This window comes from Chamaea fasciata, unplaced genomic scaffold, assembly GCF_029207755.1.
Source record: "Chamaea fasciata isolate MVZ Bird 193981 ecotype frontalis unplaced genomic scaffold, bChaFas1.0.hap1 SCAF_14, whole genome shotgun sequence".
Classification (NCBI taxonomy): Eukaryota; Metazoa; Chordata; class Aves; order Passeriformes; family Sylviidae; genus Chamaea; species Chamaea fasciata.
Genome location: NW_027094099.1, coordinates 19564520 through 19584761, shown reverse-complemented (window position 1 = coordinate 19584761; position 20242 = coordinate 19564520). Strand labels below are relative to the sequence as shown.

The 20242-nt window shown below is 51.6% G+C and overlaps 1 protein-coding gene across 2 annotated transcripts; it reads left to right on the top strand.

The window, feature by feature from the left end:
* Window positions 1–1997: 1997 nt before the first annotated feature.
* On the top strand, window positions 1998–20208 carry GOLM2 (golgi membrane protein 2). 2 transcript variants are annotated; one of them, XM_066196085.1, is made up of 10 exons: window positions 1999–2615; window positions 7792–7846; window positions 8805–8907; window positions 9942–10032; window positions 10885–11029; window positions 11255–11335; window positions 11674–11757; window positions 12372–12545; window positions 15597–15764; window positions 19026–20208. In XM_066196085.1, exons 1-10 carry the CDS (start codon window positions 2289–2291, stop codon window positions 19097–19099), a joined length of 1302 nt encoding a protein of 433 aa, XP_066052182.1. In that variant the 5' UTR covers window positions 1999–2288; the 3' UTR covers window positions 19100–20208. The 2 variants fall into 2 exon arrangements, with proteins under 2 accessions (XP_066052183.1, XP_066052182.1); XM_066196086.1 differs by lacking the exon at window positions 15597–15764 and having other exon boundaries at window positions 1998–2615.
* The last annotated feature ends 34 nt before the right edge of the window (window positions 20209–20242 follow it).

Sequence of the window (20242 nt, the reverse complement as noted above, 5' to 3'; positions counted from 1 at the left end):
AAGGAAACCACAAAAATAAAAGTGCAGGGGCCAGTTCTGACCCTGAACTCTGAGGAGCTGGGAAATCAAACAAATTCCAACAGGAACAGCTGAAACAGCAGTGGGGCAAGCACCACTGAGCACTGCCTGGAGAGATTTTTGAGCTGACTGTTACAGGTTAGTACCAAAACAAAGTGTGTGAAGCCCAGGTATAGATTAAATAAAATAACCCAGGAATATGACCTGAAATCTGCCATATTTACATTGTATTTCCATTACTTAGACAAACATTTCCTGGTTTGCAGCAGTCAGGTTGGCACAGAGTAAGTGCAGCCAGAAGGAATAAGCTGAACAGGGCAGACTTCAACCCTGGAACTACCCAGCCTCACAAGGAGGAAAAATTTGAAACGCTGGATTTGGAACGTGAATCTGCACTGCCATCTGCAGAGAGCAGACTGGCAAATTAATGGGCCGTCGGTGTAGCAGCAATTAAATTGCCAAAGTGCAAATATTGGTATGTAAAGTACGGAATCAGGTGGGAAGGACAGAGCCGTGACACCTTCGTCACAGCTGGCAATTCTGCACAAGGTGTGCGGTGTCTCAGGAAGGCTTTCTATACTTTATTTCTTAAATATTGTTATTTTTGCTTCTTTTAGGGGGAAAACTGATCCCCTCCTGTTTCTCCCACATCCTCCCCACACCATTTGCAGCTGGGGGTAACTGGGGTTGTGCCCAGAAGCTCACTGTGACCTCTGCTACCCGAGGGGCTTGGTCACAGCAGTGCAGCAGAACTGTGACTAAATCCCTCCACAGGGAGTAAAGCCAGGCCCAAAGTCTGGGTGGGTGAACTCCAGCACACCTGACTTCGCTGGGATCTCTCTCCCCTGACACCGAACCCTGACTTCGCTGGGATCTCTGCCCCCTCACACCGAACTCTGGATTTTGCCAGGATCTCTCTCCCCTGACACCAAACTCTGGATTTTACCGGGATCTCTCTCCCCTGACACCAAACTCTGGATTTTACCGGGATCTCTCTCCCCTGACACCAAACTCTGGATTTTACCGGGATCTCTCTCCCCTGACACCGAACTCTGGATTTTACCGGGATCTCTCTCCCCTCACACCAAACTCTGGATTTTACCGGGATCTCTCTCCCCTGACACCGAACTCTGGATTTTACCGGGATCTCTCTCCCCTCACACCAAACTCTGGATTTTACCGGGATCTCTCTCCCCTCACACATAGGGAGCGGCTGCAGCCACAGCCAGAGCTGGCTCCGTGTTCCATCCCAGCTCTGTGTCTCACTTCCTCGTGAGAACCAGCGGCACAGCGACATTAACGGGGCGTGAGGGAATCTGCCCAGGAATAAATGCGTTATCTGAGTGATCCTTATAAAACAAATTACTCCCCGTTGTCCCCTCAGGAAACACCTCTCAGGTGCGGGGCCGAGAAGCCCACGGTGCTCCTGCCCCGGAGTCAGGCGGGGGGGACGCACCTGGAGATGGGTCCAGAGACCTCAGAGCCCCTTCCAGTGCCCAGAGAGGCTCCAAGAGAGCTGGAAAGGGACTTGGGACAAAAGGACAAGACAGAAAGGCTTCCCACTGGCGGAGGGCTGGACGGGATATTGGGCAGGAATTGTTCCCTGTGAGGGTGGGCAGGCCCTGGCACAGGGTGCCCAAAGCAGCTGCGGCTGCCCCTGGCTCCCTGGCAGTGCCCAAGGCCGGGCTGGACACAGGGGCTGTGAGTGTGTCGCGTTTCCCCGCGCACGGCCCGGTGAGCCAGCGGCGGGTTTTTAACGTCCTTTATGGAGACTCCGCAGGGCTCCCCTCCCACGGGCGCGCTCCCCTCCCACGGGCGCGCTCCCGGCCCAGCCCTGAGGGCAGGCGGCCCCGGCTCTCGCGAGCGCTGCGCGGGCTCCTCTCGCGAGAGGCGCGGGGGGCGGGCGGCGGGCGGGGCGCCGCGGTGGCGGCTCGGCCGGTCGGTCCCTCAGGGCCCGGCGGCGGCGGCGGCGGCGGCTCGGCTGGCACCGGCACCGGCACCGGCACCGGCACAGCCCTGCCGGCCACCGCCCGCTCCCCTCGGGCTCTTCCCTCCCGCCGTTCTCTCCCAACTCCCTTAGCCCGCTGCCCTCAGGGCCTCTTCTCTTCCCTTCTCTCAGCCCCCCCTTCCTCCCCCCGTACCCCCCAGTTCCCCGCCGGTCATTCCCTTTTCCCCCCCTCAGGACATCCCCTTCCCCTCACATCCCGCCGCACCCTCAGGGCCGCCCTGAGCGCCTTCCCCGCCCCGCCTGACGCCCCTCGGCCTCCCCCATGGTGGGGTTCGGGGCCAACCGCCGGGGCGGCCGCCTGCCCTCGCTGGTGCTGGTGGCGCTGCTGGCGGTGATCGCCGTGCTCGCCTTCCACTGCTGGAACGCCGCGTCCCGCCAGGCGCTGCTGCGGGAGGAGCTGGCCGAGCTGCAGAGCCAGGCCCAGCGCACCGAGGTGGCGCGGGGCCGCCTGGAGCGGCGGAACTCGGACCTGCTGGGCAAGGTGGACTCGCACAGGAAGCAGCTGGAGCAGAAGGAGGCGGACTACAGCCAGCTGAGCAGCCAGCTGCAGGCCAGGGACGGCCAGGTGAAGAGGTGCGAGGACGGCAAGGTAAGGGCAGGAGCGGCGGGGGGCCCTGGCTCAGCCCGGGGCACACTCAGTCCTCGCCCTCCCGAGGTGTCCCCGCAGCCTCTGCAGCCCGGGAGTGAATCAAGGCCCCGAGGCTCAGCTTTGGTGCTGCTGGGACTGCTGCAGCGCTCTCCTTTTTCTGAAAACGTTCCCAGAAAGAGCTGAAGATGTCCAGCGTGTGTGTGTGTGTGAACAATGAAAATCCCGAGAGATCGCTCGTTTCCAGACGGCTGTTTCAAATTCACTTGTTGTTTTTTAGCTTTCTGTCTCTACTGAGAATGTTTGATCTGTTGTGATCATTCAGGAAACCAGACGCAGCCGTCAAACAACAGTTTCAAGGGAAATGAAACCAGTGTGGTGTTCAGCAGCACCCTGAGCTTGCCTCTTGGAATGCCTGCTACAGCACACTCTGATTTTTATGCTGCCAGCGTGTACTTGAGGGAAAAAAAACCCCCAAACAACCCTGCTGCTGACTAACGTGTCATTTTCCTTGGCTTGGAGAAGCCAAGCTCATTGAAAATTCAGCTGGCCCTTTCAGTGGGGGTGGCCTGGGGATTTCTTTTGTGGTGCAGGATGAGTGAATGCCTCAACTTTCACTGTTCTGCTTTCGTAACCGTCCTGAACGGGGAAGTTCACGGGGCTCAGCACACGGGTCCTGCTCAGGGCACGTGTGGGCTGTATTTGCATGCAGGTCAAACTCTGCTCACTGAGCACTGTTCTCACAGTGGGATTTATGGAAACGTCACACTCTCCAGGGTTGTTGCTGGCTACTTTTGTTTTTCTGGCCCTTTCTTACTGCACAGTGGATGAGCAGCCTCAGAAAATGCATTGAGTTGTCTCAGGAAAAGGTGAATATGGACATTTTACATTCCAGAGGAAGACTCCCTCGAACTGATTAAGTTTGTTCTAATGTTTCCTACTGAACCATTAAAATTAAGCCCTTTGTGTTCAGCAAACAGATTTTGAATTTTTATCTTTCCTCAGATAGCAGTAGACATTCCAATTGGATGTGACATGGACTCCATGATCTTAAAGGTGTTTTCCAGCCTCAGTGATTCAGTGATTCTAAAGCAGTTGGGGTTTGGCCAAGATACTTCCCCTTCTGTCTGCAGAAGGGCACTCAGCTTGTTTGGTGTGTTAGTGTCTCTGCCTGTGGGTGTAAAACTGCCCTGGCAGGACTCAGGGGAGCTCTCAGGCACAGCTCAGGAAGGATTTTTTTCCTGGAAGGGATGGTCGGGCACGGGGACTGCCCTGGGCAGGGGTGGAGTCCCCGTCCCTGGTCCCTGGAGGTGTCCAGGCTGGATGTGGCACCAGAAGGTCCCTGTTGAGGCCGTGTGAGCTTGTGGCTTTTGAACATCCTCTCTTCTGTGTTCAAATGTTCAGAGTGCCCTAAGAGGCCAGCAGAGCAGGATTTTATCAAAAACCAGTTGCTGGCCTTCTTTCTTCCCATGTAAGCCGCTGTCTTTTCTCAGTGACAACAATGTTGTTGGTTTTTTTCCAGAACCCTTTAAGTGACTTTATTTAAGGGCTATTACTTCTCTGAGAGTAGAGGATAAAGCTTTGTTTTTAGAGAATCAAAGTCTGTCAAAAAGAAACTGTAGTAGATAGAAAGTGTCTGACCAAAAAAGGGTTGAATGATAATTTTTTTTCCTCTCAAAATAGAATTTGCCAAGTCTGTGTGACCAAGCTGCTCATTACCTGTGATCTTAGTCAATCTGTGAAATGCAGGAGCTGAAATAAAACCCCAACATCGGTGTCAAGCGATCACAGCAAATTCAGGCTCATTTTAAGGAAAAGTCATTTGAAGATTCTCAGTGTCAGTTGTGCTTTGTGCTCCTTTGTCCTCAGCTGAGGTTCTTTGCCTCGTGGTCACGTTAATCAAGGGCCTTTCCCGGTGCTGAGGCAACTCCGGTTTCTCCAGCAGCTTCCTCGTGGCTCAGGGGTTTCTGGGGTCAAGGCCACACCCTCGGCTCTGCCCTCTGTCCCCTGATTGCGGGACGAGCCCGGCACGCTGCCCCAGGCTGTTGTTTGCTCTTGGGAGCAAACATGGGAGTGTGCCCCAGCGCCTTGTGTTTAAAAGGAAACAGAAAAGGCATGGATTCTCGGGAATTCTCCTCTCCTGCAGTGAGCTCCTGCGGGTCTGTGGGACCTTGGAACAAACCAGGAGTTCTCTTTGGAGGCGCCCCGTGAGAGGCAAGCGGGGTAATGCCTACCCTGGAATTTGGGCAGGTGCTGCCTGCACATACAGCATCAGCTTCCTGAGTATTCCCTGGGTTTTTGCAGCATGCTGTTGGGTTTGGGGGTTTTTCCACGGCTCTGTGGTTTGTGATGAGCTCAGGGAATTGTGTGACTGGCAGGAGCCTGTGATGGAGCAGTTCCAGGTGCCAGGAGCCCAGTCCATACCTGCTGCTGGCCATGCCGGCTGTGGAACGCTGCCCTGCCCTTCCCTGCTGCCCAGAAACGCCTGGGATGAAGCTGCTTAGTCAAACATCCCCAGCAGCAGCAGCTGGCTCTGCTCTTTGTTGCCAAAACTTGGTAACTCCCCAGTTTGCAAAGCTGTGGTGTGACAGCAGCAGCGTGGAGCTGTTACATGGCAGGATTCACAACTCAGACAGCACTGGAGGGTTGCCACATGACCATGCACAGGATTTCTGGTGTTTTTTTCCTGTGCAAGGCTCATTGGGCTACAGAGGGTTTGTTTTCTCCATGCCAAGTGCTTGGAAAGGTGCTGAGGAGCCCCTGAGAGCTCAGCAATACAAAGAGGTCCAGACCCAAGGAGGACAGGGCCCAGGGAGAGCTGGAGCTATGCCATGGCTCATGGATTGTGGGCTTTGCATATGTAGGTGGAACAGATCCCATGAATCATAAAAAAGCTTCCTCCTTTTCTGTCCTTCAGATGAGGGACATTTGCTGTCAGCTGAGCTGGTTTGGATGTAAATTCTGTCACTTCTCTCTGAAACTCAGAATCACCAAAAGGAAAGACTGTGATAGAAGTGCTGCAGATTCCCAGCAGCTCCTGCTCACGGACAGCAGCCCTCCCCCAGGCAGGCACATGGTTCTGGGATGAGCAGGAGCCAGTGGGAATGGTCCGTGTGTGAGGAATTCTCATAGATGAGGGTCTGAAAACAGACCCTGCTGCTTCCCAGGATCTCCTTTGTTCATAGATTTGTTGGGTTCTGGGAAACAACTGCATTAGCGTGGGAGACAGGAAAATGTGATTATTGCCTGTAGTTTTGCAGGAGAAGGGGAGATACTTGTTCATGAACACAACAAATCACTGGGTGCTCCTGCTCCCCTCTCCAGCCCACTGGATGGAGAAGCTTGGTGTTGACTTGTGTCTTCTGCTTCCCTGCATGTCCCCATCCCTGCGTGTCCCCATCCCTGCGTGTCCCCACTGCAGGGCCAGTTGTGCCTTTGAAGTGAAGCTCTGCAGGTCCTACCCAGGCCAGCACTGGTGGGGTGTTGCTTTGTGCATCCTGTCAGGGGGCCTTGAGTGCCTCGGTGGGCAGAGCTGGGCAAACGTGGCCCTGATGTGCCAGGAGGTTCCCTGAGTGTCCCTGTGGGGAGTAATTTTGTCCCTCTTGCAGAGCCCTGTGCTCAGAGGGCTCAGGTTACCTCAAGATCACCTTCCTGGTGGAATTAATAAATGCTGACAGATTAACTGTGGAGCTGGACTTTTCAGTTATGTTCCAGAGTTTGGAGGAAATATGTTCAAGGCCATTTTGTTTATTTTACTGTTTTTTCTGCTCTGTCCCTAATTTTCCAGTTCTGCTTGCTTTCTTTTTTTGGGACAAGCCTTGTGAAGCAGCACTGTGTCCTGTCATAGGTGGGAGCCATGGTGGTGCCTCTCCAGCCCTGGAAGCCTCTTGGCTTTTGTTTTGGGCATGATGGGTCAGGATCTCCCTACACTCCAGGGGTGAGCTGGGATCCTGCAGTGCCCTGCTGGCAGGACAGCCAGGATCCTGCAGGCTGGCACAGAACCTCTGCTGTGTGCCCAGAGCTGTCAGATGCATGCCCTGTGTGCTGCAGAAATGCACCATCCCCGCAGTTCCTGCATGGCTGCAGTCCCAAGGCAGGAATGTCTGATCGTACCCGCACGGGGCAGATGGAGCAGAGTGCCTCCTGTAACAGCAAAACCACAATGGGAAATGCATTTAAAGAATGAATGATTTGATAAAAGGGGAGGCACAGGTGCAGGGAGGAAGTCCTGAAGGCAGGGAAGATGTGTTCTGGGGTTTTTTGACAGGAAATGGAGGCGACAGACACAGACACTTGGGGGGCTGTGGGGGAACTGGAACAGCCCCTGTGTCCAGGTGTGTGTCCCAGCCTGTCTTGGCTGTGCTGGCTCTGCAGTGTGCTGTCCCCAGAGGTGATGCTGACCTTGTCACACCGTGACAGCCCTGCCCAGCACCTTCCTGCAGTTACCCTTTGTACCACCCTGAAACTGCAACTAAAACAGCCACAGCGCCCAAGGTGCCTGAGGGCAGGCAGGGATTTTTACCCCCTTTCTTTGAATATTCCAGGCATGAATTTTTTCTCTTTGTTCTTGCTGGTTTTTGTCTTTATGTAGTGACAAAACAAAGCATCTTTACTTCAGGACTTTGTGTATGTGCGTTTCTTACTTATTGTAATTATTTTTTCCTTACTAAAAATGCCAGATTAAAAGCTGTTGTAGTTTACTGGTGTGAGATTCCCTCTCAAAATAAAATGTGTATTAGGTTGTTAGATATAGCAACACCTAAAAGATCTATTTAAATATGACAATTCTATTACATCATATACCTTGCTGTTGATACTGTGATTATTTTTATCCACCTGTGCTTTGACATTGGCTGTTTACTGTCCCTCTTGCAGTATCAGGATGCAGCATGTTTATTTTAGTCCAGACAATCTATTTTTTTTTGATATAGATATGTTCTGGCTTTAAAATTTAAGCCTTTGTTAGCAAAGCCTGAACACAGTGTTTGGTTTGGTGATGTCACTTACAATCACTAAATACGCATTTCTTAGATTTACAGGAAATTTGTGCACGTCACTCCCATAATCCTGTCCATAGGTTGGCTTTACCAAGCAAACTGACACACCTGAGTCTTCACAGCCCAAACCCTCCCCAAGCTGCTGGTCCCCCTGTATTTATCCAGCCTTTTCTTCCTTCCAGATGAAGCTGCAGAGCAACATCTCGTATCAGATGGCAGACATACATCGGCTGAAGGGTGAGCGATTCGTGGCCAAACTCGTTTGGCTGGCTCAAGTTGTGCACTTTAACTGCTCAGGTGCTGCAGAATGCAGGTTAACTGAAGGGTCCAGTGTTGCTGGGGCATCTCATAAGGTGACGTCTCATTGTGTTTGTTAGCTGGGGTGGGTAAGTGCAGAGTTGGCTCTCGCTTAGCTGCAGAGAGGATGTGTGTTCTGGCACTGCTGAGCTCCAGGACAGTAGAGTCATTTTCATGGCCAGATACACAGTTCCGTAGAGTCTGATCAGAAACACTGTGGTGGGTTAGAAAAGGTCCAGGGCACATCTCTGGAGCTCTGTACAGACATGATTATAATGCCTGTGCTGTATCCAGAGTACTTCAGAGTGAGCCTGAGCGTGATCAGGTGTAAACATGCCTGCACACAGCACACATGGGTTCTGCCTGTAGCCGTGTAGCTGCACCTTGAAATAGAAGGAGCTTCATTATTCGTTGCATGAGGAGCAGAGAGAGCCTCTAGAGCAGCTGTGAAGGCAGGAAATCCATGTTGGCTTTATGGACAGTGGGAAGGTGCCTCCTTTTGTACACTCACTGCAGACAGACAGTGTTGGGGCATCCTGCCTGGAGTAACCTGGCAGCACTTCTGTGTTACTCACAGGGACAGAACCATTCAGGAAATTACGGGGATTTCCAACAGATAAGTGAAATAGCATTGTGCAAGGTTCCTGAACGCAAAGGTGCAGAAACATTTAGGGAGGTTGGCATAGTATCAGAAGAATTTGTCTCTTGTTCATGCTGCCATCTGGCAAACATGAGTAAAGTGGCATCTTCTTCAAACTGCTTTAAGAATCTTTAAAGTGTGTCTAGACATGAAGCTTGAGCAATTTCTTACTTACTTAGCAATATTGGAAATTGTATCTGGCACAGGGCGTTTTTTCTTCTCTCTCTGTGTTCATGTTGGTTTTGCTTTTTGGCCCAGAGCAACTGGCGGAGTTACGGCAGGAGTTCATCCGCCAGGAGGATCAGCTGCACGAGTACAAGAAGAACAACACCTACCTGACCAGGAGGCTGGAATATGACAGGTGTGTCCCCAGGAGGGGTGGGAGCTGCAGGTTGATGTGTGTGAGGGGGACTTGTGTTTACTGAGAAGTGCTAATTAATCTCGTGTCTGCTGATCCTCAAACATGAGTGTGCTGCCTTGGCAATGCACCTGAGCTGAGTGTTTGACTTTCGGGTTCTTTGTGGTGGTGGTGTAGTCCTTCCCCCAACCTGAGATAGGAGCTAAGGAAAACTTTGTCTTAGTGGAATTGTTCTGCATTTTTAACTCAATGTATTTTTTATAACATGGAGATGTAGTTCAGTAACACGTGAGGGAGTGTTAAGGACACAGCACTTTGTCACCAACATTGTTAATTGCTGCCTTTCTAGCAGTGTGGTTTCATTTGTTTCAGCTGAAGCTGAAAGCACCTTGTGTAGATTGAAATTTCAAGTTGACTTTAGCCCTTCAAGTTGATGATAGAGCAACAGGGAGAACAAATATTCCTGCAGCTTTGAGAAGTGAGGAAGACCTAACTCTTGAGAAAGTGTTTGAAACTTTTACACACATGAAGTGTTCCTGTGCCGTGCTGGACGCTAGTGGGACACGGGAGTTTTGGTGATTGGGCTGATGTCGTGCCTTGCTGGGGAAGTTGGGGCACCTGGCTGTGTATTCAGATGGTGTTATTTGAGCTGGGAGCTGTAACTGATAGTGCCACTGGTGCCCCTTCTCTGTTGACAGCCAGGAGAGACACGTTGCTTTCCCAGTGGAATTAATATTTGCAGACACATTAACTGTGGAGCTTGACCTTTTGGCTGCATTCCAGCTTCTGGAGGAAGTATATTCAAGGGCATTCTCTTTATTTCACTGGTTTTTCAGCTCACTGCCTATTTTCTTCCAGCCCTGCTTTCTTACTGTGTTCAGTCCATTCCCACTCCACACACCAGGCTTCTTGGACACACTATTCCAGTTGTATCTCTGGTTTGGCTTTTTGTGCCACTTCGTATTTTTCCCTCATTTTACTTGTGGGAGAGCAGATCCAGCAAATGAAGTGTAACTAATGGTGTGTTTCTCCTCAAGCCTGCAGTGTGGGCAGCAGATCAAGGAGATGAGACTGCAGCATGAAGAGACCATCAAGAAATTAATGGACCAACTTGCACGGGAACAAAAGGTAATGCCAAGGAAGGTTGTGTTGCATGGGAAGGGCCCAAAGCCTGCTGTTTGCCTCAGAGATGTGCAGGCCTGGGACACTTCTTCCCTGTGTTCAATGTCCCCCTGAGCAGCCCTGAGTGGGTGTTAGTGTCAGAAATCTGCCTGCTGTCTCACCCAGTGCCCTGAGCTGGAAGCTGTGGCCACATTCTCTGCTCTGCTCCAGCCTTCCTCCATGGTGTCATTGCTGGGGATTTCAGTTGTTGCCTGTAGCGTGGGTATCACTGTTCAGCCCTCCGGGGTGGGATGTGCGTCCTCACAGCCTCACCCGGGTTATTGCAGAGGGCGCTGAGCTCTGCCCAGGCCTCGAGGTGCTAATGTGCTGCAAATTGTGATGGTGCTCGGGTGGTATCAAGGGTGTGATTACATCAAACAGGCTGCCAGTAGAATTTGGGCCTCTTTCCTGCAAACAGATGCTTAAAATCCTGTTTCCTTACTTCATCTATAAACATCTCAAATAATAAGACAGACTGAGAGCAAGTTTGTCATGTCTTCCCTTACAGTCTAGAATTGTTTCAAGGCTCTGACCTGAGGCTTAAGGCTGATGTTACCTTAACCTGCTTCTGTTGTGCTTAACACCTGTGTGTGGCAGTAGAAATGTCCTGCAGCTCTGCTGTGTTGGACATTTCCTGTCCAGTTGTGTTCCCAGATCCCCAGGGTCCAGCTTTGTGCAGAGGGCTCTGCTCTTTGCCTTGGTGATCACTGAATTCATAAATGCAGTTTTGCTGACCCAAAGTAACCCTTGAATTTGAGGATGTTTATTTTGTAATTTCCAGGGAAGTGTTTAATGCTGTCTCCTTATTTGTTCCAACAGGCCACACAAAAAATTCAGTCTAGTAAGGACACTGCAGTGAGCCCCAGCAACGGTCAGCAGGCAGTACCTGAGGCTGTTGCAGAGGTGGAAGATAAAGACACAGGGAAGAATGAGGAGCCTTCAGAACATGCTGCAAATGGCAAAGGTATTTCCTTTTTTGGGCATTTGTGATAGAGAATGGGCCCGTTGTGTTGCATCCTTTGCCAGCCTCCAGACTGTGCATTTCCCTGAAGGAGAAGAAGGAATTGTTTGGCTCAGATACACTCATTAGCTGCAGTGATTGTTCTAAATCAGAGCCTTCCACAAGAGGGAAGTTCACAGTTCAGACTGAAGGGTTAGTAAGGCAGAATATCCTTTTCTTGTCTTGCAGAGAAAATCAAACCAGGAGGAGATGCAGGCATGCCTGAAATAGAAGATAATGACCCTGCTAAAGCTGAAGATACTCCCACTGGTTAGGAGAAACACTCTTCATTCTTTCACATTTGGGTCTTGGTGATGTAGATGTTGTGTGTGAACACCATGTGGTTCACAGTGAGTGCAGGCTTTTAAAATCTCTCTGTGGCAATAAAATTCTAGTGGGGTGTAAAATCAGATCATTTCTACTGTGCCTTAGAGGTTGGAATTCTCAAAATGGAATGTTTTAGGTAATGCCTCTCCTGAAATCTCACCTTTTATGTTTTTGCTAAGGAAATGATTAAAAAATAGGAGTTTACAGGATTGTTAGAGCAAGACCAGCTAAACAGTGTGTTTGTTTCATGTTAATGCTTTTGTCCCTGTGTTCTGTTTTAGCTTTAAGGAAGCCACATATTTCAGCTCCTAAAAGTGAAGGTCATCTTCCAACTGAGCAGCCCCATGCTCCCAACCTGGCACCAGGTAACATTCCTGTTATCAGGTGACGAGGCAATATTTTGGTCACAAGAAGAAAACCAAGATAAATTCCTGAAGGGTCCAAGGCTGTGTTTTTACCTGGCTGAGGCACTTGGGCTGCTGTTGAATGATCTCTTCTTGTACCCTCCACACCAATAATTTCTGAGCCTTTTGGCCAATCACAGCTAAATGTGAGTTAGAAATTTTAGAGATAAGTGCTTCAAGATTCCTCCAGTGGACAGAGTAATTGAAATGAGTGTTCCTCCTTAGGGTACTAATTAGGGCTGCACCAGCCCCTCAGGGGTTGGCTGTTGATCTCTCGGTAGCCACAGTCAGATAAATCAACCATCCTGTCCCTGCTCAGAGTCCTCCTGTCCCTGGGAACAGCTCATTTGAGGGTGCCATGGGGAAGGTTTAGGATGTGAGAAATCAAAGTCCTGCAGTGGGAGGGTTTGGAGGAATTGCAGTTAGAAGAGAGGCAAAGCCAAAGGAAATAAACTCTGTGCTTGTGGATGAAGTCACTTTATCAGAGGATATCAGGTTGTGCCTGCCCTGCAGGTGACTTGTTCCAGGCCTGTCCTGCTAAAATTCTGAGTGTAATTCCCGTTTTAACCTTGTAGGTTTGCCCAGTGACAGTGATGGAAACGCTGATGTTGCCAAGCAGATCCCTCCAAATCCTCTCCAGCACTTGAACTTTGAAGAAAACGTGGAAAACCAGAAAGACCAAAAACTTGAGCCAGAGCAGATAAAAATCCCAAAGAGCCGAGTTAGTGACTTGCAGAAGATTAAGCAAAGTAAGTTGGCCAATATCACACACTTCAATATATTAAAAAAATCCCTTCAGTTTTTATCTGTGTAAGTGCCTCTCTGCAAAATAGGTACCTTTGGAGAGGGAGCCTGAGAAAGAATATAATGTGTTCCTGGCTAAAAGATAGGCTTTAATGTGTTACTTTTCACATGTACATTCAGTTATTTTAAAAAATTATTTCCTCGTCAGAATTTAAGATATTTTTGGAAATTACTGCACAGTTAAATTGGTTAAGTCAGAACTTTGGTACATGCAGGATGCTGAGTTTCTCACTTTATTACTTGACTTCAATACACTCTTTGGACAATACTGTAAGAATTCAGACAAAACTGAGAAAACTCTGGTTGTTTTAATATCACTTGTGGAACTTTGTGATGGAGCGGGGACAAGTGTCTTACAAATTGTCACAGAACGTGGGCAGGCCTGGCTTCCACTCTGTGTATCCTGAGGTGTGCAAGGCTCGTGATTTTATCAAAGCAGCTTCTGGAAGAAACTTCTGGAGTGAGAAAGCTTATTTCAGTTGTTGGGGTGGTGAATGGATTGTCTCTCTGCCCTGGTCACAGATTAAATGATGGGGGATAGTTGTGTGGGCAGGAGCTGGGAAGAAATTATTTCCATTGTAGGCTCTGAGGGGGGACCTGAGAGTCAGGAATTGTCCCCAGTTTGTCTCTTCTCTTTGTTCCTTCATATTTGGAGTAACTCTGATTGTAGGTTTTAATGGTGCAGTGGGGGGAGACATTGTCACAAAAGGAATTTTCTAATCCAGGTTTGTGTAAGGTTCTGTCCTGATGGTCAGTGGCTGTTCAGAGGGTTCATCGGTGCAAACTCCCCCCTGGTGTGGAGGGGCCCGGCTCCGGCCCTGCTCTGGCCAGGCTCTGGCTCAGCTCTGGCCCAGCTCTGGCACAGACGGCTCTTGCTCAGCTCTGGCCTAGCTCTGGCTCAGCTCTGGCCCAGCCGCGGCCCTGCTCTGGCCAGGCTCTGGCTCAGCTCTGGCCCAGCCGCGGCCCTGCTCTGGCCAGGCTCTGGCCAGGCTCTGGCCCAGCTCTGGCTCAGCTCTAGCACAGACAGCTCTGGCCCGGCTCTGGCTCAGCTCTGGCCAGGCTCTGGCTCAGCTCTGGCCCAGGTCTAGCACAGACAGCTCTGGCCCGGCTCTGGCTCAGCTCTGGCCCGGCTCTGGCTCAGCTCTGGCCCAGCTCTAGCACAGACAGCTCCGGCCCAGCTCCGGCCAGGCTCTGTCCCAGCTCTGGCCTAGCTCTGGCCCAGCTCTGCAGCTCCCACCGTGGGCAGGTGCCCGGCTGGGTGCTGGTGGCAGAGCTTTGAAGCAGAGGGTGCAGAGTGGGACTGTTCAGCCTGGAGGAGAGAAGAGTCTGGGGAGACTTTAGGGTGCCTAAAGGGGCTCCCGGAGAGCTGGAGAGGGACCTGGGACAAGAGCTGGAGGGGACAGGACACAGGGAATGGCTCCCACTGGCAGAGAGCAGGGCTGGATGGGATGTTGTTCCCTGGCAGGGTGGGCAGGCCCTGACACAGGTGCCCAGAGCAGCTGTGGCTGCCCCTGGATCCCTGGCAGTGCCCCAGGCCAGGCTGGACACTGGGGTTTGGAGCAGCCTGGGGACAGTGGGAGTGTCCCTGCCCTGGCAGGGTGGCACTGGGTGGGTCCCCAGACTGACTGTGCTCCCTGAGCTCGGTCTGCAGCCTTTGTGGTCCTGCTGCATTTCCTGGGATCTCTTCATCAGCTTTAACCTTTCCTTCTGTCAGCCTCAATTCGTTCAGTGCTGGTTTGTCACAGTATCTCTGGCTGCCCACGGGCTGGTTTTGCTGGGAGTTGGGTACGTGCCCTTGCCTTCCACGGCTCAGTTTGGGTTTAACATGTGCAAATCCCACTGTCCTACCTGGGATTTGGATATAATGCAGGGTCAAAAATACCAACAGGGTCACTCAATTAGACATGAACAGGCAATGGATAAGGTATGGAACTTTGGATTTCTGAAGAGATCAAGGGTTTTTTCTTGCCTTTTTAAGGAAAATACCTGAAACTGGTGCTCCTGTATAATTGAGCTGTGCTAGGTGTGATTCTGCTGCTTTTCCCCCACACAGAGAAGCAGTACTGCTTCTGTCTGCTGTACTGCTGCTGTCCTGGTTTTCGTATACACATTGTTTTGGGGAACAATTTCACTTTTACCTCTGTCCATTTTTAATCCTGGTGTTGAAATCATTCTCCAGTTTTACTTCTCCATTAGTTGCTTGCACTGGGAATCGCCACCTGCCCTGGCAGCCTCGGTGCCCAGTGTGTAAGAGTTGTATCACACTTTAATCCCATTTTTTTTTTCCATTTATACACAATCTTCCAGGCCAGTGACCTCTGCAGACTCAGAGCTGCTTCCCTCAAGCCCTGGGCTGGCAGAGATCTCCCTGTATCCCATTAAACACCAGCTCTGAGCTGACATCACACCAGTAATCTCTCCCCGTGGCCCTGGGTGGTTGTCTGCTCATCCCGTATTTCCAGACAATTCCCCTTTTTCTTGTGGCGTCGTTTCAGGATCTGAAACCATTCTTAATTTTTTGTTGGGAGATGAAAATACTGGATTTGGGACGTGCTGACCAGTGTTAAATCTTCCTAGGACAGCAGAGTGTGAGGGCAGCTGGAGGAGTTTCCATGCCGAGGCGAGGGCAGGCCCGTGGCAGCAGGGCACGCCCTGCAGGCACCAGGGCACGATCCAGGCCTCAGGGAAAGGGGATACTGGCCCTTCCTCTCGTGCTTTCCGAGAAATCTGGTGTGGGTGCCTGTGGGCAGTCCAAGGTGGGGCTGCCTGGGGCTCACTGCAGCCCTTGCCGTGGAGAGAGGAGTGTGGCACAGTCAGGTGTCACCTGCACAGAGGTGTCCACGAGCCTTGTTCAGCCCCTGCCCTGTCCCTTCTCCCCCTTTCTCTCCAGCTGGATCTACCACAGACCCCGACTGCCTCCACCTGTGACCTGCTCTCCTGTAGGATCCCCCTGTTTCTTTCCTCTCTGCTGCTGACACTCCTTTCCTACTCCACAGGCCGGTTCTTTGATGAGAATGAATCCCCTGTGGACCCGCAGCAGGGTTCTAAACTGGCAGATTATAATGGGGATGATGGGAACGTGGGTGAGTACGAGGCAGACAAACAGGCTGAGCTGGCTTACAATGAGGAAGAGGATGGTGATGGTGGAGAAGAAGACGTCCAAGGTGAGCTTGGGCCTTACCTCCATCCCACTGTGATAAATCCATGCTGAGTTACTTGTTGAATTTGTGTAAAGCCTCTCTGGTTTAGATGATCACAAACTGATCTCAGACAGAATAAACAAGACTGAAATTTGGTCTCACTCTCTGTGGGACAGCAGCGATGTCCCAACTCAACAGTCTTGAGTGAGAGGGTTTTGGCACCTTGCTGCTGTAGTTGTGCTAGGAAAAGCAAGACTCTAAATTCCAGCCGTGGTTTTACCCAAACCCCTGGCTCTGGCCCCTGGCTGGGAGGGCTCTGGGCCTTGACATTCCTAAATTGTCAAATGGAGGAATGAAGTGGTTCAACTCCTGCTCCTGTCACACCTGCCTGGAGCTGGTGTGCAGGGAGGCCTCAGGTGGTGACTCCAGGTGTCCCTTTTGTGCATCATACACAGATTCAACAGGCTTGTGGTGTTCTGCTAACCCACCTGGGAGCTGCTGATCCAGTGCTGCCTAACACCTGTGTGTGCATGGCCATTCCCTGTCCTGCATGTCCTCCTGCATCGCCTCCCTTGCTCTGCCTGCTTTGTCTGCCTTCTCCATCCAGCTCTTGGGGGATATTTGTCACAGGCCTGCATGTCTGTAGGGCCAGAATATTGGGTAGACACAGAGAGTATTCCCAGTTAAATGGAAGTGTGAAATAAAGAGGGGGAAAAAATAGGAAATGGGACAAAAATCCTTCAGGCCCCCTGATTTTGACCCTCATGATATAAGTTATGTAAGTTTTTAGCTGGAGGCTTTTCAGGCATCGTATTTAATTGGCATCTAAGCAAAATGAATGGGCAAAGCCAGTAAAAAAGCAGCTGACTGTGTGAGTGTGCAGCTAAGTGCAGTGTCAGCAGGCTGGGCTGGGCTGGCAGTTTAAAACTTGTGCACAAGTGAAAGAATAGGATGGACCAGAACCTGTGGCCATTAACTAACTTACTAATGAGCTGCAGTGCCTGCTGCTCCAGCTGCAGCCTGGCCTGTGCCCCTGGTGCTCAGAACTCACAGGGGGTGTGTGTGTCCCTGGGCTGGCAGAGCTCATCCAGGCTGGCAGCTGCACAAAGGCACGGGGGCATGCAGAGCAGCCTGGCCCAGCAGCAGGTGTCCCTCCCACGGCACTTTGCTGTCCCTGGGGGTGCTGGGCTGATGTGGGCAGGGAGTGCAGGCTGTCCTGTGTGTCCCTGGGCCCTGCAGGCGCTGCCAGTCCTGTGGGTGGGGGTTTCACGGTTCAGTCCACTTCCCAAAGTCGGCAGCGGGTCCTGCCCAGCTCTTCACTGCAGTGGTTCCTTACCTGGCCTTCAGGAAGTTGTGTCTGTGGTGAGTCTGTGCTGGCTGGTGCCATCTGCCCCGCTCAGCCTGTGTGCTCTGGACAGCCCTTGCTGTGAAGAAACGTTCCCAGATTCCAACCTGACCCTCCCCTGGCAAAGCTGGAGGCCGGTTCCTCTTGTCCTGTCCCTTGTTCCCTGGCAGCAGAGCCAGGCTGTAGGTGGCTGCCACTCGGTGCAGGGATGCAGGGCCCTGGCCCTGGCCCCATCCCACAGCCAGAGCCAGAGCTCTGTGCTGCTCTGTTGTGTGAGTACCTGGCTGTGGGGCCTTCCCAGGGGAGCTGATGGCTCAGGCCGAAGGGCTGCATTCCCCTGGGCATTCATTCCCCCGAGCCCCTTGGGAAAGGGTGGGCATGGTACAGCTCGGAGTGATGGGAAAACGTTCAACCCCAGACACTGGGCTTGTGGGACTTGAAATGTGAGTGGTGGTTGTAAAAACAGAGCTCTGGCTGACAGTGACCCCATAAAACCATTTCCCTTCCAGGTGGGGTCCCCGCAAGGTCCCTGCTCTGGTGCCTTGGAATTTGAACTTGGGGAAGATCCTTGTCCTGATGAGCCCCTTTTTGTCTCTGTGCAGACAGACTGGATTAAGAGCTGGTAGTTAAGGGTAAAGGGTGACTTCTGGAAGCTTCTTCCTGAGAGATGGTCTGAGCAGAGTGTCTTACTACCTCAGACCACATTTCCCAAGCTTTGTTCTATTGTTCCTTAACTTGTTGTGTTGGCTTGAGCTGTGATTTGAGTGTGGCCAGTGGAGCTTCCAGGGGCAGTATTCCAGAAAAAGTGACTGCTTCAGGCTTTATACTGATTTGTCTGCAGGGCAGGAGGGGGCAGAACAGGGGGCTTGAAGGGAGGGAGGTTATAATTGTTTAGGGAGGGGAAAAAAGGAACGAGAATTTCTGTCTAAAAACTGTCAGGAAAACATCACCCGGGTCTGCGTCAGCCTGAACAAAGCCTGGGGCATGTGCTACAAAGCCACTGGATTCCACATGGTTTCTCTTTTCTCTGGGAATGTGTGGGCTTCGACTGAAATTATCCAGGGGAAGTACCCAGTTTGGGGGATGTTCCTCAGGGCAGGGCAGCAGCAGCCTGGTTCCTTCCCTCTGACACCTGCTGAAGGGCAAGGGGGTGTTTGAAGGTGGCAACTTCTAAAACGTCTGTTAGTGGTGGCTGGATGGTGGCAGGGGAGTAACTCCAGGATGTCCAGGTGCTGTGGTGACACTTTCTTACAGAACAAACCTGTGTCATGCAGGTGACCTCCAGCCTTTTGCTGCTGGAGCAGCCCCTCAGGCCCCTGCCTGGCTCCCTCCCGGGGTGCGGGGTGTGAAGGTGTGGGGAGCTCCAGGCAGCTCAGCAGCCAGTGGAAGATGGGGGAGCTCAACTTGGGTTTCCTTTGCTGCGAACGAGAGTCTTTCCTGATCTAAAGGAATAGCTCTGAGGTGCAGGAAAAGCTCGGTAGTTGGAACAAATGAAAGTTTTAGGGTTTTTCACTTTCTGAGGGTAGGAGGCCCTTGGTATGGAAGGAGTCCCAGTGACTTCCCTGTGCTAGTCCCTGAAGTTCCCACCCTCTGTGAAGCCTTATGGTGTCAGCTCTGGGCATGGGACTTTGAGCAGGAGCTGGGTTTTGGTGGGGGAGTTTGAAAGCTTGATAGGCAGTCTGAAAGGCCAGCAGCTGGTGTGCCAGTGCTGCAGTGTCTGAAGTCAGGCAGGGTGTGAGGTGGGGCTGCCCTGCAGCCAGAGATCCCCCTGGAGCACTGACAGCCCGGCTGGACACATCCTGTCACCAGCCCGGCCAGCTCGGGGCTGTGCCCTTCAGCAGCATGTCCTGGGAACTGTACTTGGGTATGTTTTCAGTGAGACCACATCAGATCTGATCCGAGCATTTGAACTGTGCTCTAATTACAATCTGTCATTGCAGATGACGAGGAGCGAGACCTGCAGAACGACCTGGGGGACTACAGCAAGTCCCGCCTCAGCGAGGGGGTCCTGTAGGCCCCCCCCAGAGCTCAGCCCAGGAGCCTGAGGTGCTGCAGAACTGGACCTGCTTTACTCCAGCGTTTCCTGCTTCCAGGGAAGCTGAGGATCAAGTGCCGAGTGCTCAGCAGCAGCAGAGGACCCACTCTGTACATATGTACATATCTGTACTGTTGCAGGTTGTATTAAACCCACATCTTTGCTGTGACATGCAGCTGGTTACTCAGCCTGGTCCTTACCTGTAATCTCTACACTTAAACCCAAGTCTATAAACACAGGCTGAAGTGTTTCTGCCACTTAGAACACTTGGAACCTGGAGAACTTGTACAGTTTGTACCTGATGTAACAAAGCCACTGTGGAAGCCACGTACAGCCAAGGACTCCTTTTCTACAGTCCCACCTGTGTGGCAGAACTGCTGCTCCCGGGTGCTGGGGTTTGTGCAGCAGTGAGAATGGAATGTCAGAGGCACTGGGACTGAATGGTTGAATAACTGCTCCTTCCTCACTGCAACCCAGCACCACATCCCACTGAGCTCCTCTGCAGTGACCACATCTCGTAGCTAGAGCTGGAAGTCTGTAGTAGGACTTGAATAATTTGATACATCCCCAAAAAAGTTGTGCAACTAATAGCTCGATTTAAAGGATGATATAAATAATCTGCAGCTTGTAGGAAATCTTTGTGTTAAAGAGGGTAAGTGTGCCAGTGAGAGACACAGCCCCTCCATGGAAAGACCAGCAGGTAAACACGCTGTGGGTGCTGGTGTGCTCTCCCAGAGTGTCTATCCCAGCTCCAGCCTCTCCAGTCCATTTCCAGTTGGATCCCTTGATCCTGAGCACCCACCCATCCCACGGTTTGGTTTTCTCCATCAGGTCTGTGGGTCAGACCCTTTTCTATATTCTGTGCTCAAGCACTTTCAGAACTGATGGAGATGATTCCATTGCTCTGCAGTGGTGGGATGAAGGGGATTGTCCCCCCTGTTCCCCCAAGGGCTCCTGTAGGCTGTAGGCCCTGATGAGAGGCATTGAACTCATCCCTGTGCTCTGGTACTGGGCTGAAGTAATGGGTCAGGCTTGCTCCTTGCCAGCTCAGTGAACCTCTTAAATAAAGTTCAATGCTCGTACAATTATGTTATGGGTTTTTAAGACAGTTCATTACTACTT